Here is a 22,529-nt window from a genome sequence, read left to right on the forward strand (position 1 = left end):
TCAAACTATTTCCAGTACTGATTTGGATGCATTTTATAAGGATCAAACTGTTTCCGGTGCTAATTTGGATGCATTTTATAAATCCTGTTTAGCTTTCTATATTGAACTAACGGTAGTCATTGTAAAAAGGTTTGACTCCAGCGATTCTTTGTTTGAATTGATTTCTGTCGTCGAGCCATATGAAGCCCAGGCTTTCACATTAAATCTTTGAGTGGAGTTTTTACACCTTTCGCAATAAAAAAAAAATATTGGTACACAAACTGTTGACAACGAATGGCGAGAACATGCGCTGCTGAAATTTAAGGGTTTGGGTTAGAATCACTGCTACTCGTTGAGTACTAACCTCAGGTTTTCAATTTAAAGAATACGGCTGGTATGTTTTTGTTTAAAAAATTAGGAAAAGTAATGGCCACAAAAGATTAAGGTAAAATCTTTTTTTGTACCTGCATTAGAATACTCGTATAAATAAGCAGTGGCCCTTACTTTTTTTTAATAGTATTGTTCATATCTGTAGTCTGTTAATCTGTAAATTTTCTTGTATTTTTATATGATATAGTTTATAATAAATTTAAAAGTATTAAACAAATTTTGAAGAAAACAGTTGTTGTATTGCAAAAATAAAATTTCGGAGAATATGTGTGGAATCAATCTAAAACAAGCGAGGAATTGGCAACACTGACGCGGGGAATCCAGAATTTTTTATTGGCAGCACTGATAATGACAGATCACTTACAGTTAATTGAAGTAGTTTTTTTTTGTTCTAAGTTCAATGTGCATTAATACTTGAACTTTCATTGAAGCGTCACTATGGGGCTTATCATTGGAATGTTTAAGCTTATATTACGAATAATATTAGTGTTATCGGCTATAGCAGCCTTTATCCTTCTCATTCCTAATCTACCGCCTTATACAAAGTTTACAAGCATAAAGTAAGTTATTAATTCAAAACAACATTTATATTACCGTTATGTGAAAGTAAAGTGAAATTACTTGTATTTAATCTCTAGGGTAGAACCGACACTAGAGAGGAGTGGAAGTTTAGCGTATAACAACATTTTAAATCAAGCAGCACAATTATACAAGGATAAGTTATTAGGACCAGAATGTTTCCAAGTATGGAACGACGAGCTTTACACAAGTCTCGCGACCGGCGAAATAGTCAAGCTATCACGTGGACGCCACGTAACATTTGTTACCAAAATCGGACATCCTTGCAGTAAGTTACAAACTCGTACCATATTTCAATAATCACGTTGCCACAATAATAGCTATAACATAAATTTTTAAGCTGGACTCACCCAAGAGCACATTTGCGGACGACCACTCGGTTTTGTGATTGACGAAAACAAAAAAAATTTGATTGTTGCCGATTCATATTATGGTATATGGAAGGTCAATTTGGAATCTGATAAGAAACAACTTTTGGTATCACCGCATGTGGCCATCGACGGAACAGTTCCAATGTTATTTAACTCAGTTGCGTTGGCCAGCAACGGAGATATATACTGGACTCACTCAAGTTCAGATTTTCATTTAAAGGATGGAATGTTTGCGATATTTTCCGATCCGTCTGGAAGGTATACCATATAACATGTCAATAGTTATACTTATTTATGAGAAATCATTGTCTACTATTTATATCTCTTTACTGCAACATACTTATAAGGTTTTTCACATCATTACCAGGTTACTTCATTACAATCCTACTAAAAACGAGAGCAAAGTTCTGCTAGACGATTTATGGTTTGCCAATGGACTTGCTATATCGCCGGATAACCAATTCGTTGTTGTAGCAGAAACAAGTAGATACAAACTAACTAAATACTACATTAGCGGACCAAAGAAGGGGAAATCTGAAGCCTTTATTGCTGGTTTACCAGGTGAGATAAAATTCATGTATACATTGTGCTTAAAATAATTTCAACGGTATATATTTACCAAGCTGTTAACCGTCATTCATAATTTATGTCAAATTTAACAAATTTTTATATACTCATAGTTATTTTTGTTAATCTATCAAATTTCAAGACAAGTTGACGTCTCAAGCGCTATGCCTGAACCACCAAGTCTTAAAATATAAAATAAGTGACAGCAACACTTAAACCATAGTTCACATTTATTGAATTTTCTCATAATATTCAAGTTATAAGTAAATTCATATGTATATTTTTTAAATTTATATTAAATAATTGCTCAGAAATTTTGTGGTAATTTTACGACCGAAATTATATACCACTAATAACCAGGCAGTTCTGTAAATTTTCCATTAAAATGTATTTAAAAAAACATTTTGTTAGGTCATTAAAATTATTTACACATAAGAGGCCAGTTAATATGAAATACAAAATTTTCTACGAACTCACATTGAATTTATCAGATATATTTTATCTCATAGTAAACATTGATTTTACATACTTTGTCAATGTGACTCACAACTTTTATTTACTAAACTCTTATCCGCAACCATCTTTATGTTGTCATGTAAAGAACATTTGCAATTTTAATTGCGATTTGCAATTTCAATATTAAAGTATATCGTTTGGTATTATCAGCGATGATTGTATGCAAATGATGAATAAAGGTCACATATTTGGTTGTGTTTTATATATCCTGTGCTATCGCTTTAGTACCATTTAATTGTTTTGAAGTAAACAAATAATTTACTTTAGATAAATTACCAGTGACATAGTATCATAAGTATCAATATTTGTAAACAAAGTCTCGGAGGAGATTTGGTTTAAAAATGACTGCATGGATGTTAATGAAACTTTTGCACTAAAATAGCTCACACTTCGGAATAGCACTTGCAGTGTGCTGTAAGCGCTTTGTAAGTTGGAAAAAATAATGAACACTCAAAAATTTTGCATGAAAAAAACTTTAAAAATCAAATGTGTGTATTGGGCCGATCAAATAACTTCTTTATCATATAGACCTGTAGGAATCCAACACTCGACATGAGAGTTATTTGAAAGCCAGACCAGCAGTCAACTATGAAGGTGTCTTCCGATGCCAAATAACTGTCTCTGGACTTAGTAGCACTGTACATGTCTAACATATGTCGGGCTTTGACGACGTGGTTCAACGTGCGTATCAGGGATTCATTTATCTTGGACACCTCGATCGTGTAGTTGGAGCCGTCTCTGTCTTGTCCCAGCCACTCCACTATCTCCTCTTCGTCTCCATCATTAACAATAGTTACTTCAGTCTCACTGTCGTCTTTCCTGTCTTCGACTACAACGTACACGAACACTAACTTGGAATTCATAATACTGTAGGTATTGTCGAGACAGAAAACGTAATCTCCGTCGTGTTCCAAGTCCATTATTATGGAGTTTTCAGATTTCTTGTAATCCGACACCAGCTTATTTCCCTCGGGATCGATGACCTCTACTGATATATCCAAGTCGCCGTGCTGTCCGTCTATCACCTGATAGAAGAATTCCATTATCTGCCCAGCCTTCCCCTTCTCGAAGAAGCAAGTCCTCGTACCAGCTTCGACTCTAAAGTTCACATCGGTTTCATAGATTTCTTGGAAATTTCCCAAACCTATGATAATTGTTAAGATACATAATGATATTACGGTATACATTACAACTGTCTGATAGCGGACTGAATGTGTCTTACTGTGCGTTGCCTTCGCTTAACCTATTGACTTGAATGTACTGTTTGCACAGATGTGAGTGCGGGTTACAGAAATGTACCAATAAACTGGTATAACTCGGACCAATAAAATAATACATTTATTCGCCAGACGATATGTAATAATATAATTTTTCGTTAATATATACGTTTCCTTGTTATAAAAATTGTATGCAGCCTGATTGTCCAACAAGGAGTTCTATTAATACAGATTTAATTAAATATTTGGATTTAAATATGAAAGTTAGGAAAACATGGAAGGAAGAAGTAATGCAACATAAAAACAAAGCTTTAATAGCTTCCACATGGCAATTTTCTTTGTGAATTGTGGTGGCAATAGCAATGCCAATTAATTTATCAGTCCATTGGACTTAGACCCTACTTAAATTTCAATCTGTTAAGCACTCAAAATAAAGTTGTGTTACAGGTATACCGGACACAGTACGTCCATTGCCCGATGGTTCAGGGATACTCGTCTCTTTATACAACGTGTTCGATGATGAAAATCCCTTGATCATTAAATCTTTGGCCGAGACCCCGCTTGCGAGGAAATTTATAGCTCGACTGCTCCGTCTAATAGAAATACCTTTCGAATTCCTCCAAAATCATTTCGACAACCACGTCTTTGAGAGCATTGTATATTACGTGAGTATTTCTTAAAGCCATTCAAAGATACTTTACAGGGAAATGCAGGTTAAAAGCTCTATATTTGTATATTAAAAGAAAATCCAATCTAAATGTCATTTATTCTAAGAATTCTGAGAAGGGAATCAATCTTTTGTTGCAGATCGGCCATTTTAGTAGCGCATCAGCGTTTAGTACCGGCCTATCAGGTCTAGTTCAGATTGATTGGAATGGTAACATCGTTGCCTCGTATTACAACACGGATGGCAGTGTGAAACACATTAGTGATGCTATTGTTTTTAACGATCAATTATTAACTGGAAGTCCACATAATCAAAATTTCGTCGCCGCCGTGCCAGCTCCCCCGTTGCTGAAGAAAGCTTTCGCTAAACCTGTCAAAGAAACGGCTAAAATAAAAACTGAACAAAATAATAAACCTAAAGTCAAGGAACCAGAACGAGCTCCCAAAACTACACCAAAACCAGTGGAACAAACTAAAGCTCAGGTCAATGAGCCTAAGGTTCCTACAACTACACCCAGACCAGCTGAAAAAGAAAAACCTAAGGTCAATGAACCCAAACAAGAGACTAGAGCTGCACCGAAACCAGCAGAGAAACCAGTGGAAAAAGTTAAACCCAAGGTTGTTGAACCCAAAGAAGCTCCTAAAACGGCACCAAAACCAGCAGAAAAACCGCAACCAGCACAAGCAACTAGACCAGTTGAAACTAAACAAGCGTCACAAACTAAACCGACTCCAGCGAAAACACAACAAGTCAAACAAGATAAAGTGCCTGAACCCAAAGCAGAAGCAAAAGTCCCCAAGCAGGAAAAAGACTCAAAAGCGGATGTCAAACCAAAAGTGTCTAAAGACGTAAAGGTAGAAACACCAAAACCAAAGGTAGAACCGAAAGTGGCCGAACCGAAACCGAAAGTTCAACCCAAAGAGGAAGCAGTTAAACCGAAACCGACAGAGAAACCTAAAGTTAAACAACAGGAACCGGAAGTCAAACCGAAAACAGCGCCGAAAGTTGAAACGAAACCAGTCGTGAAGGACGAAAAAAAAGATGGACCGAAAGCAGCTAAAGTAAATGACAAGGAAACGAAATCCCCCAAAAAGACTGAAGAATCCAAAACCAAACCTTCAGAAGCCAAACAAGCTAAACCGAAACAAAGAGAAGTGCCACAAGGCATTAAACCGATCGAAGAAGAAATACTATCAGACACGGTAAAGCCGAGCAAAGAGAAACTTAAAGTTATAAAGAAAACGGGACCACAGGAAATACCAAACCCGAATTTGTAGAAATATGTAACAAACACACACACACACATATATATTAATGAAGAAACAAAGTAGGTTATATTGGGTTATCAACTCGGTTAGTGGTTGTTATTTTTCATCGTCAAATTTAAGTCTTTGATAATTATCATTCCTTAACATATCTACGCATTCCATGAGGGACTAATTTTGTCATTTCCTTCCTTATAAAAATTTTAAATATGTAAGCTTATTTATTTTTCGTATATATAAAGATCTCTCTCACATTCAAGTAACTTTGTTACCAACACGTGCAATTCAACAACGTAAAATCTCACATAGGATATAAATATTTTTGTAAAAGTTTTTTTTTTTTTTTTCAAAATAACACAAAAAGTATATTTTTACACTTTAAAATGGTAATTTTATTTTATTATATAAGACGTGAGTCTTTAAACTAGCAATAATGTAAAAGTTAATAAAAATTTTATATTTATTTATTCAAATTTTTTTATTTAACATCACGTCACATTGATATAATATTAAAACTGAGAGAAAACGGAGTTTTGACTACCCTTTATTGGAATAAACCTAAAACTTTGTGTTACAGAAATTAAAAAAGCAATACAATTATATATATATATATATATATATATATATATATTACCTAAGACTGAAAATGCTATCTATTGTATAGATATCGCTATCTGACTAAGGGAAACATCTCGATGCATTCCAGGAGAGCTGTGCTTATAAAAATTACCTTCACAAAATAATATATGTAATTCCTAAGAGTAGTAGAATTACACATAAATACACCTATATAATTATTCTCTTAAAGGAATCCGTTTAATAACGGCATTGTACAGTATCAATTAAAACCGGTAATTTTAAATAATTACTAAAAATCGATTAATGCCGTGACTGATGACAGTAAACACTAGCATTGCTAATCGATAAATAAACTAGGAATAAACATTAGCTGTGGCCGGAGGTATGAAATAAAATAAAATTTGTTAGATAGGATTTATTTTTAAACGATTACAGCTTTATATTCCTAGCGTATCTTATTTATATGGAATGTAAATTGTTGGTAAAGATATTTACCGCCAATTACATGATAATTTTGGCGGTTTTTAAACTTTTTTCACACAGAAATTTACTTTCAACCAGATGATACGATCATACAAAGGAAGTATTATTTTTAGGCAAAAAACAAATGTGTGTTATAATAAATAATATTAGTAAGCTAGCAGAATGATTCTTTCTACTAAATACAATATGTAATGTTCCTAACTAGTGATGTGAAACAAAAATATTTACAAATGCTTATTTATTTTAAATGTTAGCTTCTAACGACGAGTCTAACCGTCTCTAACGGCTTATAAGATTTTTAACTGTATAATGTTTATTTATTCATAGTTTTCGTCAATCTTCGTTTCTTTTCGAAGCTTTTTTGCAATTAACATATAAATTATATATGAAATCTAATATTCTAGTTACAATTACGTTGGCATTGTTATTTTTCTATTAATGCTAGAAATCAGTCATATTAAGCGTCGAAATTTATTTAAATATTTTTATTGAATAAAAAAAAAGGTGGAATAAAAATTATTATATTTAGTTCGTACGAAGAAACTAGTAAGGGAAGTTTTTATCTAACGGCTTATGTTTAACAGAGAGTATTAATTATTCATACAATTAATTGAGTTTTATTTAGTGGCAAGCTAAATGAAAACTTGGTCAGCGGCGAGCGCGTCCGCGAACGGTTTTGCTATGGATCGGGTCGCGAAGTAAAAAATGAGTCCGAAAGTTATTGATATTGGCAGAGCGGGCAACGCCTTCTTGAATATAGCCAGCAACAACAGTGTGAGACACAAACCCTGCGAAAAAATAATAGCATCATAAATAAGTATTTTTTTTTATGCTATAACCTCATTCGTACAGTGGAATATTTTGCCAATGTCAAGTAAATTATTATTTCTACGCTATAAAATCACAACATAATAAACGCAGTATTCTCAACGTCAATGTTTTATTTGACATCTTGACAGCTCATATGTTGACAGTTCAAGTGTCAAACAGCTAGGATTACAGTAATGCCTCCTCTACACTACTCGCGGAGTTGAACGAAGTTAGACGAATAGGATAGTGTAGAGATGCTCTTCGGCTGACCTCGTCAAACTTTACTTCGCCTCTGGTGACTTCTATTTGTTGTAGGTTTTTGGTACCGAGTCAAAGGGCCCGAAGTTGCACGAGTGTCGGCGCCTTATAGCGAATGAGCTCGTCGCAAAGTTGAACGAGCGGTTGGTGTCGCACTTCGGACTGTTGCCAAAGTATCTCGAGCACTTCGCCGAGGAACTCCGCGAGTAGTGTAGAGGAGGCATTGTGAATTTCACTAAATATAATAAAATAGGTTCAAACTTCGAATACTCACAATAAGTATGGCCATGAAACAAGCGAGTGTGGTGTTCCAGTCGCCGTACGAGCTGGCCTTACCAACCAGAACGCTGTAAAAGATGAAATCGCCCAGACCTAATTTCACGCCCTCTGTAACAAAGTAAGATTTATACTCGCTAACCTTGGAACTATAAATTAGTGTGAAATCTATAAAGTGTAAATCGTTTATGTGCCATTAAAATGTTTATGTTTTGCATTTATTAAATAAAAATTAATGATATCATAAATCCCCTTACATCCACATAACATGAATCTGTTTAATAGAAGCTCTTTACAATGAGATTCTAAGATTGGTTGAGACTGATTTCAGATTAGCATATTACGAGCTTAAAAACCGGAAACGTATATTTTGAACTCTTCGCTCGTACCGGTGATGTCGACTCAGCATCAACATGAAATCTGACTCATTCGCCGTCGACGGAGACGACGAAAAAAATGCTGGGTGTCATCGATAGTTGTAACAAGACTGATAACCTGTCACTTTAATACACTCTACCCAGAAGTATCTCTCGCAGCTCGTACGAGTTGACCGTGTGAAAAACATGCGATACTAAAGACGCTAGTCTGAAACAGCCCTAACATAGCACCAGTAAAAAACGTATATGGTACACATTATATGTTAAATAATATATATTATGCAGCCAAAACTAACTCTCGTCATCAGCATCCTGCGACGGCTCCTCGACCCTGGTGACGTATCTCGCTGATGCTGTACCCTCCACTCGTAAGTGTCTCGGGGCTCCGGCTGCGGCGCGCTCCCTCCAAGCGTTATCAAAACCTCCCTCACCGTCACCATCTCCCCCGGAGTTAACGTTACCCTCCGAGTTCGAAGATCCTAGGATGAATGCGTGTTGATTTATGACAAGTAACAGTAAAAAATAAATTAAAAAACAAAAATGTCATTTCCTCCTCATTAGTACAGAATCAACTATCCTAAGAATGATTAGTAGAGTTATATACAAAATAATACACTTATTATATATTAGTGTGTTAATCATATAGAATTGGAACAAGCACATTTTTTTTAATTTATACATAGATATGGTGAATTATATAGAAGCTAGTGTGCCGATACACAGACTTTACTTTATTTATTTTTTCTGTATATTTTTTATTTAATCTGTTGCTATATATATTCTGTGTAAAGCGTGTGCACGGACCATGCGGCTGTAGAGGGCGCAGCTCGCGCTCACCTTCGACCGCTGCCAGCATGTACATCACCGTCGCTGGAATATAACCAAACGGCTTATTGACAAATACATTCAATAACTTCAAATAAAAAGCTGTAACTACACATATGTATATTTTCAATAACTCCTCCAAGTAAGGCATCTGTTAACTATATAGTGTTAATATTATATATTATCAAAAATATATCATCGGGGTAGGTATTGACAAAAGTTATAATCATGTCATTAATTGACGGTCATTATATATGTGGCTATGTTTGTGGGTAGCATAAAATGTTACATACATGAATAAATAAGTGCTGGGAATATCGGTTCATTTCTCTCCTGAGCCGTCTCAACGAGTATCCTCAGAGGTCCTTTTGGTGTGAGGACGGCTATCAAATCTGTTAACATACAAACATAAATATTATGTTAATAAATAATTATGGAGACTGAATTGATGGTTATTTAATTTTAACAGACAGCCTGAAACTAATATTTATTTTTACATTAAAATATACAAAATTAGGGCGATTGTCTGTTCAAAAGCTGAGAAAACTTAATAAATTGATAAATTTCTTGATCATAGAATTATAAAAAGAAATTTTCTGGACTTGACAATTAGCTCAAAAAAATAACCCATAGAAAATATAAAATTAACATAGATAAGGAACTGTAAAATATTTAATTTGAATTTTTCTATGTCATGTACTGTTCAACTTACCCCAAATTGATATAACAGCTAGGACAGCCCATGTTGTCCATTCCGGCAGATATTTAATAAAAACCAGTGCCATCAATGCCGCAATAAATATGAGGTATGCCTGCTGCATTCGCAGCGGACCCTTCCAGTGAATGGTGATCATTCCCATCACACCAAAGTTCCACATCACAAAAAATATTGTTATATAATCCAGTGGGATGTTATACGCTCGCAGCGCTTCCCTGAAAAAAATATTACTAATTAGGGACATATTTCAGAAACCAAATGATCAATTTTACTGGAACTTCTAGTTATCTTGGTTGCCCAGATGAAAATATATATAGTGACAAGTGGCGCCATCAAAGCAGTACTAATTATAATATACTAAAATCCTTAAAACTATTTTTATGACTGATTATAATTAAATATAATACTGAACCATTGAAATATAGTAATGGCAACATTTAAGTATCAACTTGTATTTGGAAACTATATATACTGGCCTCTGCCATATTGTAAGACATTACCAGGAGTAACGCAGCACATTAAAAATCAAGCCGAAACTGTGCCTCGAAAACTTTATCGTTGACAAAATTCATTGAATACATACTCACTCTATATACAGATATGAGAACAAGAAAAGTAGCATCAGCGAAGACAGTATCAACCAGCCATGGATGACCTTGTAGCAGCGTTTCTTGTACAGTACTATAAGCAACACCGTCATAAAAGCTATCACACACAGCAGGATCATCGAATTTGCGAGAGCATTCCACACTTTCGTCGCAGCGTGAGGACTCTCCTCATGGAACGGAGTATATGCCCTGAAATAATATTACATAGAACTGCATTTTAAGTACAAATGAATAACAAAAACCCTGAGACGAAATAAGTGTTACTAGCAACAAACTGAATTTTGTTTTTTTTATTATGTCCTAATAAAGGTTTTTGATTCAACTATTTCTGCTATAAGAATTAAAGAAGGCACTTAAATTACTTTACTTTCACACTATTAATACTAAATCTTTAATGACGGAATATGAAAATATTAACTTTTTTAAGTATTATTTATTTGATTTCACATATGTCTCATTTAGTAATTAATTATCAGTATTACTGTAATTATTTGGTTTGTCCGTAATAAATATCACAATTAAATATCAATTACAACTCACAAGTAGACATCTTTCACGGAGTAAAAAGTAATGGATGATATAGTGGCGACCACTACCATCATGCACAAGGTTACTGGCACAAACAGTTTAATGACATGTCGCGCACCATATTTCAACTCCATTTCTTCACTCTGGTCTGCCGTTTCCTCCGAGGGATTCCGACGGGAGCCTCCTGCGCCTGCCTGCCTACTATCTGGCTGTTCCACTGTCTAAATAGTCAAATAAATGTTATGAGTTTTAGTCTTGACAAATATAAACTTGATTATAAGGACTTCCGGTTAATATTTCATTAAATTAGTGTAACAAAACACTCCACTTAAAGGAATAACGGTATATGTATATTAATATAGAGCTATGTAAGATTTAGTCAGATTAGTCATGTTTTGTTTAAACAGAATAAAGTTTTAATATGTTTATTAAATTATATGCTTACTCCATAGTTACGGGTTGTGTCCGACTTTGTTTTACGTTTTCTCGCGATGCGTTCAGCAACTTCCCTGTCTGGGCGGGCCTCAGCTATATGTCCGTCCATGAGTGCAGTATGCTCAGTCGCTTCTATATCACTACCGGTGTCACTCATTCATATATTTTTTCCTATCAGGTAACATATTAAAACATATATATTTCTTTTGAATTTAATAATCAGTGAGAACACAATTAATAGGTATATCCTAGAATTATGACAAATATTAGGAAGCGACGACGATAATGTTTGAGTATTAACTATTAAGTATTTGTCAATTTGAAGTTGAAAACGTCATGGAAATTGTAAAATCAAACAATCACATTCGAATTTAAATATTAAAGTGTGAATGAAGCCATTGCACTATAAACGAAGGAGACGTAATAGTAATAAATCCATAATTCGAAAATATCTTATAATGTGAATACTTAATTATTATTTCTTTGTTATGTTGTTGTATTTTTTTAATTTACAGCTACATGCTACATTCTCCTCTTAAAACAATTAAAATTGAAAAAAAAATATAACACAAAAAAAAAACAAATAAAATATACAGTTTGTTTATTCAAATACTCTTAAATAATAAGTTTATATACTTCGTGACTTCTTATTTTTAAAATGTATATCATCCAATAAAATTACAATCAAATATTACACTATATGAAACAGCGATTTTCATTAGATTGGAAAATGTTTATGTTGCATTTTATGTTCTTGGAGTTTTTTCAAAATTATTGTTGGTCATAAGCCAAGTTACCATTACAACTTTATAAGAAAATTTTAAATGACTTCACCCTACGACAGCAACCTTCGTTCTTAGTTAACTTCTTAAAAGTTATAGTCATTATTAGAACAGTTCAAAAATAAATACAGGATCATAGGAAAAAAGAAAGAGAAATATCGTAAAACAGTTCAAAGACGAAAACTATATTGTAGTAGGTTCAAAAAAGCAGCAGGAAGCATTAAAAGTGTTAAAATTTTAAAGCATTAATATATTATGTAATTAAAAAAAAAAAAAAATTAAAAACTGAAAGAGAAAATTTGATTAGAGAAAAGATTCTATAGAATTGGCGTTTATACAATATAATTAATAAACAGATAGAAGTGATTATGTTTAAAATAAAAAAATAATACATACGATAGGACGTACGTAAGGGTTATAATAGCGGGTTATAGGATCTTCGATTGATTTCTGATAAAAAATGCTTATGTTGATTTTAACTAAAATATTAAAATTACAGCTTATTTATAAAGATCATTTCTGTTTTCGTCCTTTGTTTGTCCAGATTCCAGAGTAATTTCCTTAACAAAAATTTTATCCGAGTATGTCAAGCAATAATATGAAAACCTATTTTCATTGCATACTGCGATTGATACCGCCTTATGTGTTAAATTTTTTTTTTTATATTTCTATAACCAGTGCCACATTATCCGGGAAGCAGATAAAAAAAAAGTCTGAATTAATTTAGTAACTTACAAATTAAGAGAAAAATTTTAATTTCACCAAACAATAAAACAAATGAATGTTTATTTTATGATTTATTGAAATTACATAGAATCTTTTAATAAAGAATTTAATTTGTCTATTTTCTTCTCGTGTTTAGCACAAGACAATATTTTAAGACAGTATTTAAAGGTAAAGCCCTTCCGGAGTGCCTTCCTTCTTGCGGTACAGGACACTCTCTTTAGACTTCTTGAAGTCTTCATTAGTAACCTTCATACGTCGTTCTCTGAGTGCCATCAAACCAGCCTCGGTACAAATAGCCTGAAAGGAATCAAAACAAAATTTATCATAATTACAGCTGAATAATTAGAAACCAACAAAAATATATCCAAAATTCCTCTTTTGTATTACACCCGACTGAAAGCATTGATATGAAATCTCGGCAATCTTTAAATATTCATATAAAGATAAAAAAATTATACAAAAATAATAACAATGCCCTTATATATTATTTATGTACACTCATGAAATATACAGTTATAGTAGTGTGAGTGTGCATGTGCATACATTTGTATGTTTGCAAATGTCCATGTATATGTGCATGTGCCTGTGTGTGTTTTTATATATTAACTTGTCTAATATCAGGTCACCTTCATATCTGCCCCGGACAGATCATCCTTGGACATGATGAGCTCTGACAAGTTGACATCATCGGCCAGGGTCATCCTGGAGGTATGTATGGTGAAGATGCGTCGTTTGGTCTTCTCATCGGGCAGCGGGAACTCTATCTTGCGATCGATCCGGCCCGGACGGATCAGGGCCGGGTCTAGGGTCTCTATTCTGTTAGTTGCCATAATAACCTGAAGAACAACAACAATAGGACAATTCATTCAAAATATTACAAATTATATGCTAATAAATAAAAAAAATAAATTAATTATGTACTAAGTAACATTTGACATTTCATTTTCTGTTAATTCTTAAAGTCCTGTATACTCCCCTCTCTTTTCCTTTTTTACTTATATTATCTGTATTGTATTATCTACATAAATTTTGTTAAGAAGCCTATGTATTATAAAGCTTCTATTTTTTGTGCCAGTTCTTTGCACAGTGTGTTTTTAAGACTCAATAGACTTCTTAACCAGATGAATATGTGATTAAAAAATTCAAATTTCCTGTGGTCACGGATTTCAAGTTGTACCTGCCGTTCATATTTCTGGTTGTTAGAGGTGAATCGTCAATAGCATACCTTAACATCTCCTCTTGAATCAAAACCGTCCAACTGATTGAGGAGCTCCAACATAGTTCTTTGAATTTCCCTCTCACCGCCAGAGTTGGAGTCATAACTAAATGAAAATATGATTAGTGTACTGTACATTTAATATATCCCTACTAATATTGTAAATGGGAAAGTAATTCTGTCTATCTGTCTGTCTGCTACCTTTCACGCTAAAACCTCTGAATCGATTTTGATGAATTTTGGTATAGAGATAGATGGAATCCTTTTGTAATGGATGGATGGAATTTGTACTAAGTTAAAAAATATACCACTAAATATTTATATAGAGAACAAGGTCAAAGTGTAAGATGTCTATATTGATAGTTTTATTATATAATTTAATTATTAGCACTTCATTGTCTTACCGTTTTGTCCCGACAGCATCTATTTCATCAATAAATACGATTGATGGAGCATGTTCTTCGGCTACTCTGAATAGTTCACGAACTAATTTCGGACCATCACCCTGTATAAAAAGAATTGATATTAGGATAGATATAAAAAACTTATATTAATGAAGGGCAGGATCAAAGATTTTCTCTATATGAATATCTGATAAATAATGCTAAGAATAGTTGAAACAGTAATATTAAAATTAAGGTTATATTCACCAAATACTTCTGAATCAGCTCAGAGCCGACAACCCTCAAGAAGGTGGCTGATGTCTGGTTGGCTACGGCCTTAGCCAGTAAGGTCTTCCCCGTACCTGGTGGTCCATACAAAATGACTCCCTTTGGCGGCTTAATGCCCATCTCTTCGTAATACTCCGGGTGAGTTAGTGGAAGTTCCACTGATTCCTAACGAGGAGAACATTTAAATATATAAAAATTATCTATTACAACAAACCTCACTAAAAAGTACTTAAGCATTGCAAACATTTACAATAACAGGCTTTGGAAGGAAAAAGTAGGTTTTAATAATTTTTTTTTAGTATTATATAAAATTAAAAAAAAGAATGCTTTGTTTAATTGATGGGAGGAACTTGGTAAGAATTACACTGTCCAAAGATTCTATATATTTTGTATGTACATAGATTTAATATGTTAGCAGTAGATTGTATATAAAGTATGTAACAGATACAACACATAATAGGGAATTGAATTAATGCATTCTGTTAAAAATATATATCGGCAAATATTCATAGTTGGTAGAGCCTAACTGTGGTCAAATTACTGCAACTTGAACGTGGGCTAGCTCGAACGGGGGCTCTACCACCCTCTCACAGAAGAAGGCATGAACGCAACCATTAAATACTAATTTAATGGCTGCCTTTAATGATGGACAGAGCCGTTGCCCTTTCCTTTCCCACCATTTATGTGACCTCTCCCTTTACCTACTTTTCCCCCTCCCTCTTCCCCATATAAGGGTGGCAATGCATCTGCAATACTATTTTGTGGATATTGTGGATATCCAATAGGTAGGCCATTTGCTCCCTTTCTCATTAAAATATATATATATATATATAAATATATATATTTGTAGTATAAGGAAATAGTATTTTATCTTTTATCTTTTGCTAAAAACATGGGAAATCAAGTTCTTACCTTAATTTCCTGTATCTGTGTGTCAAGACCACCAATGTCTGCATATGTCTCTTGCGGAGCCTTCTCGAGCTTCATGACTGACACCATCGGATCGGTGTCATCACCCAGCACACCCACCACAGCATGAACCTGCACAAAAGTGCAATTTTATATAAACAATTCTTCAGTTACTTCAACAAAATTATAGATTTTTTAAAAAAAAAAATACACTTTTATAAATGAACTAAAGCACACAAGTACTAGTACTTAATATAAGTAACAATCCTTTGCAATAACTAATAATTAAAATGATAATAAATATCCTTTGTGATATATAGTACTTGAGAAAAACTTAGTAATAGTAGATATACCTTATGGTTTAGTAAAACTGAGCAGCCTGGCTCTAGCTGGTCTTTGTCAACAAATGATAGGATGCTGACATAGTGTTCACTGCCGACGGATGTGGAGACTATGGCATGATTGTCATCAATGATCTCTTCCAGAGTACCTACTGACATTGGTGTGCCACGGAGATCATCTACCTATTATGTTTATAATTTTAATCAAAATGAAAACTTACTTGTATTTAATTATAAGCAATAGTTTTTAATGAAAATTTGAACATATATCATGACAAAACAATTTAATTACTATTGATTTATTCATAATTTATCTAAGACAGTGATTTGTCACTTACTACTCCATACATATATATGCATTTATTTACTTCAAATATACTTTAAGCTTTTAACAATACCTTTGATCTTTCCTCTTCAATTTTTTCTTCTTGTGGCTTCAGTCTTTCTTGATTGCGGATGAATTCCTCCTCCATAAGTAAGTAATCCTTAATTCTCTCCAACTTAAGTAGTTTCAACCTACATCGCGTATGTGGCGTTACTTGAGGCAGCTTTAAAGCTGCGTCTGGCCCCTTAGCCTTGCGCTTCTTTTTTCCAACTCTCGTAGGAATCGGTGGTTCATATTTCTTCTTTTTATCCTTGTCATCCTTTTTGTCACCGCCGCTGCCACCACCAGATTGATTTTGTCCCTAATAAGATATATACAAGTTATCTAACTCAAAATTTAGTATATGAATAAACATTAGTTTTGAATATAACGTGTTAAACTTACCATTACTGAATACTTGACTGAAAAAGTTTAAGAAACAAATCGTTTTCCTAATTCATTAACAAACCCACTACTCAGTGGATTTGGAATTGACGATTACAATGCGAAATTTGTTTTTCATCATCTGTGAAATATAGTGTTGTATCTTGTATTCATACAACGGTATTTTTAACTTTATATCGATTTTTAAGTTACACTAAACTAGTTGAACATAATCTTAATATGAAGACAAAAATATTTTGTTTTTGATACAATAATATAAATAAATATAATTTATATTTAATAAATAACATATTCTGCAGTAAATGAATCGTCATCGAATTTGACGTTTTACGTGTCGATGAATGGAATTGTCGAAAAATTTAATATATGTCGTGGTGCGGATTATTTTGTGAATTATAAATTAACTTAAAGCACTTTGATGGTTTAAAGACAAATCTTATTTAATAATGTCAGTGTTCGTTACATTGTTTTGAAAAATGTCACAAAACTGTTATATGAGAAATAATTGTAACAGAAAATACGTTTACTGAAAACAACAGCTGACTTAATTTATAAGTGTGGTGGTTATATAGATATTCAAAATGGTTTTAGCAGATTTAGGTCGAAAAATAACAACAGCTCTACAGTCTCTCAGTCGAGCAACTATAATCAATGAAGAGGTAAATAAAAGATGAGTTAGTACAGGGTCAAAGTAAAAGTTAAAATCAGTTGCGTTATTGAGCTACATATGAAATATCGAATTACAGGTACTCAATTCTATGCTAAAGCAGATTTGTGCTGCTCTATTAGAGGCTGATGTAAATATTCGTTTAGTCAAAAATCTCAGAGAAAATGTTCGAGCAGTCATTGATTTTGACGAAATGGCGGGAGGGCTCAACAAACGACGGATGATACAGTCCGCTGTATTCAAAGAACTGGTTAAGGTAATGATGTATAAACTATTGTAGCTTTTCTACAAAAGTCTTACTTTAATAGTGTGTATTAGTAACTCCTTCGCTGATTACCAATTACCAATCAACTTCTATATCATTCTTTACATATTTCAGCTGGTAGATCCAGGTGTAAAACCTTACCAACCTGTTAAGGGAAAGCCAAATGTCATTATGTTTGTTGGTTTACAAGGTTCTGGTAAAACTACCACCTGTACCAAACTTGCCTACCATTATCTAAGGAAAAACTGGAAATCATGCTTAGTTTGTGCTGATACATTCAGAGCTGGTGCTTACGATCAGGTTAAACAGAATTGTACCAAGGCAAGAATACCATTTTATGGCAGGTAAATATGATTTAATATGAATTTTAGGCTATTTTTGACATTTTGTTATAAAAAAATATTGTCTAGGAAATGTGAAACGGCCCTTTTAAAAGCTAACCAATAATTTTTTACAATTCCAAAACAATTATTTTAGTATATATTTCAAAAATATATTTTTAGTTATACCGAAGTAGATCCAGTAGTGATTGCTTCAACCGGAGTTGACATGTTCAAAAAGGAAGGCTTTGAAATGATCATAGTGGACACCAGCGGTCGACACAAGCAGGAGGAATCGCTTTTCGAGGAGATGTTGGCAGTTGCTACAGCTATTGTTAGTACTATGTTAATTATAAAGAATTTTTAACATTTGTATGTTTTTTATAAAAATATCTTTAACAATACTAGACTATCTATAAAACAATGTTATACACTATATAACTGGGACTTTAACAAAACTTATGTGAATTTATAGAAACCCGACAACATAATATTTGTGATGGACGCGACAATTGGTCAAGCTTGTGAGTCCCAGGCCCGTGCTTTCAAGGATAAAGTAGATATCGGTTCAGTCATCATCACCAAGTTAGACGGTCATGCTAAGGGTGGGGGTGCGTTATCAGCGTAAGTACATACTGTTTTTCGAACCAAAAAACCAAAAATTCAAGTCTAAAATATGATTTTAGTAAAACACTTCAATATCAATTTATGGGAATGTTACTAAACTAAGGTAATATAATGTTTTGGTATTTAATGTAATGCTTTCTAACTTCAGTGTAGCGGCAACACAAAGTCCTATAATATTCATTGGTACTGGAGAACATATTGATGACTTGGAGCCATTCAAAACAAAGCCGTTTATCAATAAACTGTTGGGTATGGGAGACATTGAGGGTCTACTTGATAAAGTCCATGAGTTAAAACTTGATGATAACGATGAGCTCTTAGAGAAGCTGAAGCATGGTCAGTTCACATTGAGGGCCATGTATGAACAGTTTCAGAACATCATGAAAATGGGACCGTTCTCTCAGATCATGGTAATATAATCTTGTACAGATAATAATATATTGATAACGAGCAGTTATATTTATCGTCTATTCGTAATAACCTCAAAGTAGTTTTTTCTTTTTAATATCTGAAGTTTTTTTTTTACAGGGCATGATCCCGGGATTCTCTCAAGATTTAATGTCGAAGGGAAGTGAACAGGAATCCATGGCAAAACTGAAACGGCTCATGACCATTATGGACTCTATGAATGAAGGTGAATTGGATCATCGTGATGGAGCTAAGTTATTTTCGAAGCAGCCCACTCGAATTACCAGGGTCGCGCAAGGTGCTGGTGTGACTGAGAGGGATGTTAAAGATCTTATAGCCCAGTACACTAAATTTGCGGCGGTGGTAAAGAAAATGGGCGGTATCAAAGGTTTATTCAAGGGTGGTGATATGGCTAAGAACGTTAACCAGACTCAAATGGCCAAGCTGAATCAACAGATGGCCAAGATGATGGACCCAAGGATTCTCCAACAAATGGGCGGTATGTCGGGCCTGCACAACATGATGAGACAGTTACAACAAGGTTCGAGCGGCATGAACAGTTTAATGGGCGGCAAATGACCCAAGTAAATCTATTCCAAAATCCACCGAGCTGCAGTGTTTCAAAGTTTACGTTTAATAAAGTTTGGTCAAATGCTATATATATCTTTTTATTAAATTGCGATACACAATACACTTTTTTTTATATGAAATCCAGTACTGTAAGTAACTCTAAAAGCGGATCATCAGTCGGCATACCATACCATCTAACAAAAAACGTTTTTATGATACCTATATGTAAGTATTAAATAAAATACATAATCAATTATTGAACTTTTATTTCGTCTTACACTCGTCTATTAAACTTGGTATTAGTTTAGTTAAATCCTCAGCAGAGGTTTTATATTCCTGTTCTATCCAGTATTCCTTCAGCTTATTTATAATTTGGCCGTACATCTTCCCAGGCGGTACGCCATTTTCTTTAAGAAGCTTCCCTGTCATCGGAAACCTGGGCACCTCCCATTTATTGAACATGTCAAGTAACTTTTCGTCTCCGCGGTATTTAAGCACTTCACGCACGTAATCAACTGCGTCTTTCTGTTTTATTTTTGTGTTCAGAACCAGTTTTTCGTAGGGCCTGTGAAGATAAATTATATAATTTATAATACAAATATTAAATATCTTTTAAACTATTGACATCTGTAGCCCTAGCCACTTGACCGTTTTTTCATTAGACAATTTACATAGAAACACTATTTCTATGAAGAAAATTTCTGAATATTCTAATTTCCATGACAAAAAAAAATTTTTTTTTTCCTTCTTATGTTAATTTTTTGTCTTACTATTATTATTTATTATACTAACATAGTTGTAAGGGTTCTTTTTTTTTGTAACTGACAAATGGACTGTAAATTGTCTGAAATAAACGAATTATTATTAAATGACGAAATTCTTATTATACATACAGAAGCGGCCTGGAAGCATCTTTATCTGGTCTATGTTCAACAATAAAATAAGCCATGTCTCTTTCGTAACTGGAAAATTTGAGTCTCGCATGTAATATTGTTACATCGTCTATAGTGTTTAATAATCCTGCCAGATAGGTCATAGGATGCAAGCTAAGGTGTTCGCTTCTCTTTAGTAGACCCTCAAATTCTTCCAAATTCGGTTTCGGTAAACCTGAAAATATATTGCAGATTTAATATATGGAAAATTTATAGCATAATCATAATTCATAACTTTTGTAAAGTCACCTATGTATTTGCCGATATCCAGTTTAAGCATAGTTTTTAATAGGTCGCCAGCAAAATTTCCCTGTAATGTTTTCTTTAATTCCATCCATATTCTCTCTCCTGATACACCTTGAAGTCCCTCAGCGTTTTGCTTTATGACATCAAGTGTGTGCCGGTCGTGGTTATCAGGTTTTTCAGAGATCCTGCCATAGAAACGGAAGTACCGCATTATCCTTAAGAAGTCTTCTTTTATCCTTATATCGGGATCACCGACAAATGCAACCTTTCTTTTCATCAAATCTTCGTATCCATAAAAGTAATCATAGACAGATCCATCAAACCCTAGAAGAATATTCTTAAGTAAATTAGCCTATAAATGTATATTTCATCGAGTTAGGTTATATAAAATTACATTATTATATTAGTTTGGTAAAAAAACAGGATATAGGTAAATTTTATTTTAGCTGAAGCCTGAATTACCTAAAAACATAGAATTTATTGTCAGATCTCGTCTATTAGCATCCAGCTTCCAGTCCTTAGTGAATTCAACCTCAGCATGTCTGCCGTCCGTGACTATATCCACTCTGAGCGTGGTGACTTCAAAGTTCTCTTTGTCATTGATCCTTGGAGTGATAGTTCCATGTTTTTCACCACTCATGTTAATCATCCTCACATTCTCAGCGGTAAACATTTCTTTCATCTGTTGTGGTGTTGCTGTTGTTGCGAAATCAAGATCCTTAGCAGGCTGACCGAGTAACAAGTCCCTAAATAATTTTGTAACATTTATACTATTTTAAACAAGAACATATAATTGACAGATTCATGTCAAGACATGATAAGTGATAAAAGAATTATAAGGCAACATGCCATAATATGCAGCTTCCAATAGTATTGAGAAATTCTCCAAATATTTTCTATTGGAATTTTAATTCAACTGTTGGCTCAAAATAACTTTAATGTTACCAACACTACTACAAGAAATATAATATAACTAATGATGCTGATAGATGCACGCAAAAGGTTTATACCTCACAGCACCACCGGCTATTCTAATTTCATATTGATATTTCTCAAAAAGTTTTTTCAAGTCTATCACTTCTGGAGTAAATATGTTGTGGAACTCTGCTGTATCTAATTTTAAAACTATAGGATCTTCCCGCGTCTTAATCTCCATATCTCTCCTTGTCCTCACCCGTTTTAAATTTGATATATTGCTGTAATCCTAAAACGAAACAGAACCATTATTATAACCAAATAATAAAGCGAGAAGTTTGTAAATAATTGAAACGTAAGGTTTATTTGCCTGATCTACTTACTCTAAATGATCTAACAACAAGATTCTTCAAGAAAACTAGATTCATACCTAGGTTTTTTCATCAGTTAGAAATTTCGATAAAAAATATTTTACGGCATATCAAAAAATATTAAATAAATAAATTTGGTATCAGAACTGAGAAACTAGAATATATTGTAAATCCAATCAAATATACTTTTGTCCTTTGATAGGCAGAAGTTATAAATTTCGCATAAAACTTCTTTTCATGAAAATAGATACTGAAAAATCAAACATTAAAATACTTGTTGACACTTGACACAACTCGCATGTTCAGAGACAGTTGCCCTAATTCATATAAAATTTAAACTACCATG

The 22,529-nt window shown here is 33.5% G+C and overlaps 6 protein-coding genes and 1 long non-coding RNA gene across 9 annotated transcripts; 3 read left to right on the plus strand and 4 right to left on the minus strand.

Moving 5' to 3' along the window:
* Window positions 1-727: 727 nt before the first annotated feature.
* Window positions 728-6,018, plus strand: LOC116773121 (adipocyte plasma membrane-associated protein Hemomucin-like). The gene is made up of 6 exons (XM_061528406.1): window positions 728-929; window positions 1,008-1,216; window positions 1,289-1,577; window positions 1,687-1,880; window positions 4,067-4,284; window positions 4,427-6,018. The coding sequence occupies exons 1-6, from the start codon at window positions 808-810 to the stop codon at window positions 5,561-5,563; spliced, it is 2,169 nt and encodes a 722-aa protein (XP_061384390.1). The 5' UTR covers window positions 728-807; the 3' UTR covers window positions 5,564-6,018.
* On the minus strand, window positions 2,656-3,916 carry LOC133320332 (transmembrane emp24 domain-containing protein 5-like). The gene has a single exon (XM_061528407.1). The coding sequence runs from the start codon at window positions 3,587-3,589 to the stop codon at window positions 2,885-2,887; it is 705 nt and encodes a 234-aa protein (XP_061384391.1). The 5' UTR covers window positions 3,590-3,916; the 3' UTR covers window positions 2,656-2,884.
* Window positions 6,019-6,530: 512 nt separating the features above from the next.
* LOC116772971 (presenilin homolog) lies at window positions 6,531-11,761 on the minus strand. 2 transcript variants are annotated; one of them, XM_032665309.2, is made up of 9 exons: window positions 11,459-11,761; window positions 11,026-11,234; window positions 10,465-10,674; window positions 9,872-10,092; window positions 9,453-9,551; window positions 9,139-9,204; window positions 8,631-8,813; window positions 7,956-8,068; window positions 6,531-7,401 (listed from the first exon to the last, which is right to left on the minus strand). In XM_032665309.2, the coding sequence occupies exons 1-9, from the start codon at window positions 11,603-11,605 to the stop codon at window positions 7,246-7,248; spliced, it is 1,404 nt and encodes a 467-aa protein (XP_032521200.2). In that variant the 5' UTR covers window positions 11,606-11,761; the 3' UTR covers window positions 6,531-7,245. The 2 variants fall into 2 exon arrangements, with proteins under 2 accessions (XP_032521200.2, XP_032521201.2); XM_032665310.2 differs by having other exon boundaries at window positions 9,172-9,204; window positions 11,459-11,760.
* Window positions 7,936-9,604, plus strand: LOC133320354 (uncharacterized). The gene is made up of 2 exons (XR_009753738.1): window positions 7,936-8,078; window positions 8,643-9,604. It is a non-coding gene; the product is annotated as an uncharacterized LOC133320354 (long non-coding RNA).
* Window positions 11,762-13,012: 1,251 nt separating the features above from the next.
* On the minus strand, window positions 13,013-17,002 carry LOC133320351 (26S proteasome regulatory subunit 4-like). The gene is made up of 9 exons (XM_061528494.1): window positions 16,863-17,002; window positions 16,492-16,779; window positions 16,106-16,276; window positions 15,756-15,884; window positions 14,823-15,008; window positions 14,577-14,677; window positions 14,182-14,278; window positions 13,583-13,792; window positions 13,013-13,253 (listed from the first exon to the last, which is right to left on the minus strand). Exons 1-9 carry the CDS (start codon window positions 16,863-16,865, stop codon window positions 13,119-13,121), a joined length of 1,320 nt encoding a protein of 439 aa, XP_061384478.1. The 5' UTR covers window positions 16,866-17,002; the 3' UTR covers window positions 13,013-13,118.
* A 199-nt stretch (window positions 17,003-17,201) lies between these two features.
* On the plus strand, window positions 17,202-19,806 carry LOC116772839 (signal recognition particle subunit SRP54). Its single transcript, XM_032665121.2, has 7 exons — window positions 17,202-17,521; window positions 17,609-17,785; window positions 17,909-18,138; window positions 18,298-18,448; window positions 18,590-18,738; window positions 18,890-19,151; window positions 19,270-19,806. Exons 1-7 carry the CDS (start codon window positions 17,444-17,446, stop codon window positions 19,726-19,728), a joined length of 1,506 nt encoding a protein of 501 aa, XP_032521012.1. The 5' UTR covers window positions 17,202-17,443; the 3' UTR covers window positions 19,729-19,806.
* A 162-nt stretch (window positions 19,807-19,968) lies between these two features.
* LOC133320350 (CCA tRNA nucleotidyltransferase 1, mitochondrial-like) lies at window positions 19,969-22,381 on the minus strand. Of its 2 annotated transcripts, none has more exons than XM_061528493.1 (6): window positions 22,243-22,381; window positions 21,908-22,101; window positions 21,360-21,643; window positions 20,901-21,221; window positions 20,613-20,826; window positions 19,969-20,284 (listed from the first exon to the last, which is right to left on the minus strand). In XM_061528493.1, the coding sequence occupies exons 2-6, from the start codon at window positions 22,051-22,053 to the stop codon at window positions 19,984-19,986; spliced, it is 1,266 nt and encodes a 421-aa protein (XP_061384477.1). In that variant the 5' UTR covers window positions 22,054-22,101; window positions 22,243-22,381; the 3' UTR covers window positions 19,969-19,983. The 2 variants fall into 2 exon arrangements, with proteins under 2 accessions (XP_061384477.1, XP_061384476.1); XM_061528492.1 differs by having other exon boundaries at window positions 22,196-22,353.
* Between the last annotated feature and the right edge of the window lie 148 nt (window positions 22,382-22,529).

Source organism: Danaus plexippus, assembly GCF_018135715.1.
Source record: "Danaus plexippus chromosome 18 unlocalized genomic scaffold, MEX_DaPlex mxdp_20, whole genome shotgun sequence".
Classification (NCBI taxonomy): Eukaryota; Metazoa; Arthropoda; class Insecta; order Lepidoptera; family Nymphalidae; genus Danaus; species Danaus plexippus.

What these genes read in the sequence shown, in the direction of transcription:
- LOC116773121 (XM_061528406.1), top strand. Translation starts at nt 808, where the DNA reads ATGGGGCTTATCATTGGAATGTTTAAGCTTATATTACGAATAATATTA. An exon ending in TTTTCCGATCCGTCTGGAAG is followed by an intron (nt 1,578 to 1,686) that starts GTATACCATATA and finishes CATCATTACCAG; the next exon opens with GTTACTTCATTACAATCCTA. An exon ending in CTTTATTGCTGGTTTACCAG is followed by an intron (nt 1,881 to 4,066) that starts GTGAGATAAAAT and finishes GTTGTGTTACAG; the next exon opens with GTATACCGGACACAGTACGT.
- LOC133320332 (XM_061528407.1), bottom strand. Translation starts at nt 3,589, where the DNA reads ATGTATACCGTAATATCATTATGTATCTTAACAATTATCATAGGTTTG.
- LOC116772971 (XM_032665309.2), bottom strand. Translation starts at nt 11,605, where the DNA reads ATGAGTGACACCGGTAGTGATATAGAAGCGACTGAGCATACTGCACTC. An exon ending in TTCTCATATCTGTATATAGA is followed by an intron (nt 10,093 to 10,464) that starts GTGAGTATGTAT and finishes TATTTTTTTCAG; the next exon opens with GGAAGCGCTGCGAGCGTATA. An exon ending in GTTTCATGGCCATACTTATT is followed by an intron (nt 7,402 to 7,955) that starts GTGAGTATTCGA and finishes ATTTTTTCGCAG; the next exon opens with GGTTTGTGTCTCACACTGTT.
- LOC133320351 (XM_061528494.1), bottom strand. An exon ending in GATGCTGTCGGGACAAAACG is followed by an intron (nt 14,279 to 14,576) that starts GTAAGACAATGA and finishes ATTTTCATTTAG; the next exon opens with TTATGACTCCAACTCTGGCG. An exon ending in TGTCCGGGGCAGATATGAAG is followed by an intron (nt 13,254 to 13,582) that starts GTGACCTGATAT and finishes GATTCCTTTCAG; the next exon opens with GCTATTTGTACCGAGGCTGG.
- LOC116772839 (XM_032665121.2), top strand. Translation starts at nt 17,444, where the DNA reads ATGGTTTTAGCAGATTTAGGTCGAAAAATAACAACAGCTCTACAGTCT. An exon ending in TATTCAAAGAACTGGTTAAG is followed by an intron (nt 17,786 to 17,908) that starts GTAATGATGTAT and finishes TACATATTTCAG; the next exon opens with CTGGTAGATCCAGGTGTAAA. An exon ending in GACCGTTCTCTCAGATCATG is followed by an intron (nt 19,152 to 19,269) that starts GTAATATAATCT and finishes TTTTTTTTACAG; the next exon opens with GGCATGATCCCGGGATTCTC.
- LOC133320350 (XM_061528492.1), bottom strand. Translation starts at nt 22,240, where the DNA reads ATGAATCTAGTTTTCTTGAAGAATCTTGTTGTTAGATCATTTAGA. An exon ending in ATAGCCGGTGGTGCTGTGAG is followed by an intron (nt 21,644 to 21,907) that starts GTATAAACCTTT and finishes AAAATTATTTAG; the next exon opens with GGACTTGTTACTCGGTCAGC. An exon ending in GGATATCGGCAAATACATAG is followed by an intron (nt 20,827 to 20,900) that starts GTGACTTTACAA and finishes ATATATTTTCAG; the next exon opens with GTTTACCGAAACCGAATTTG.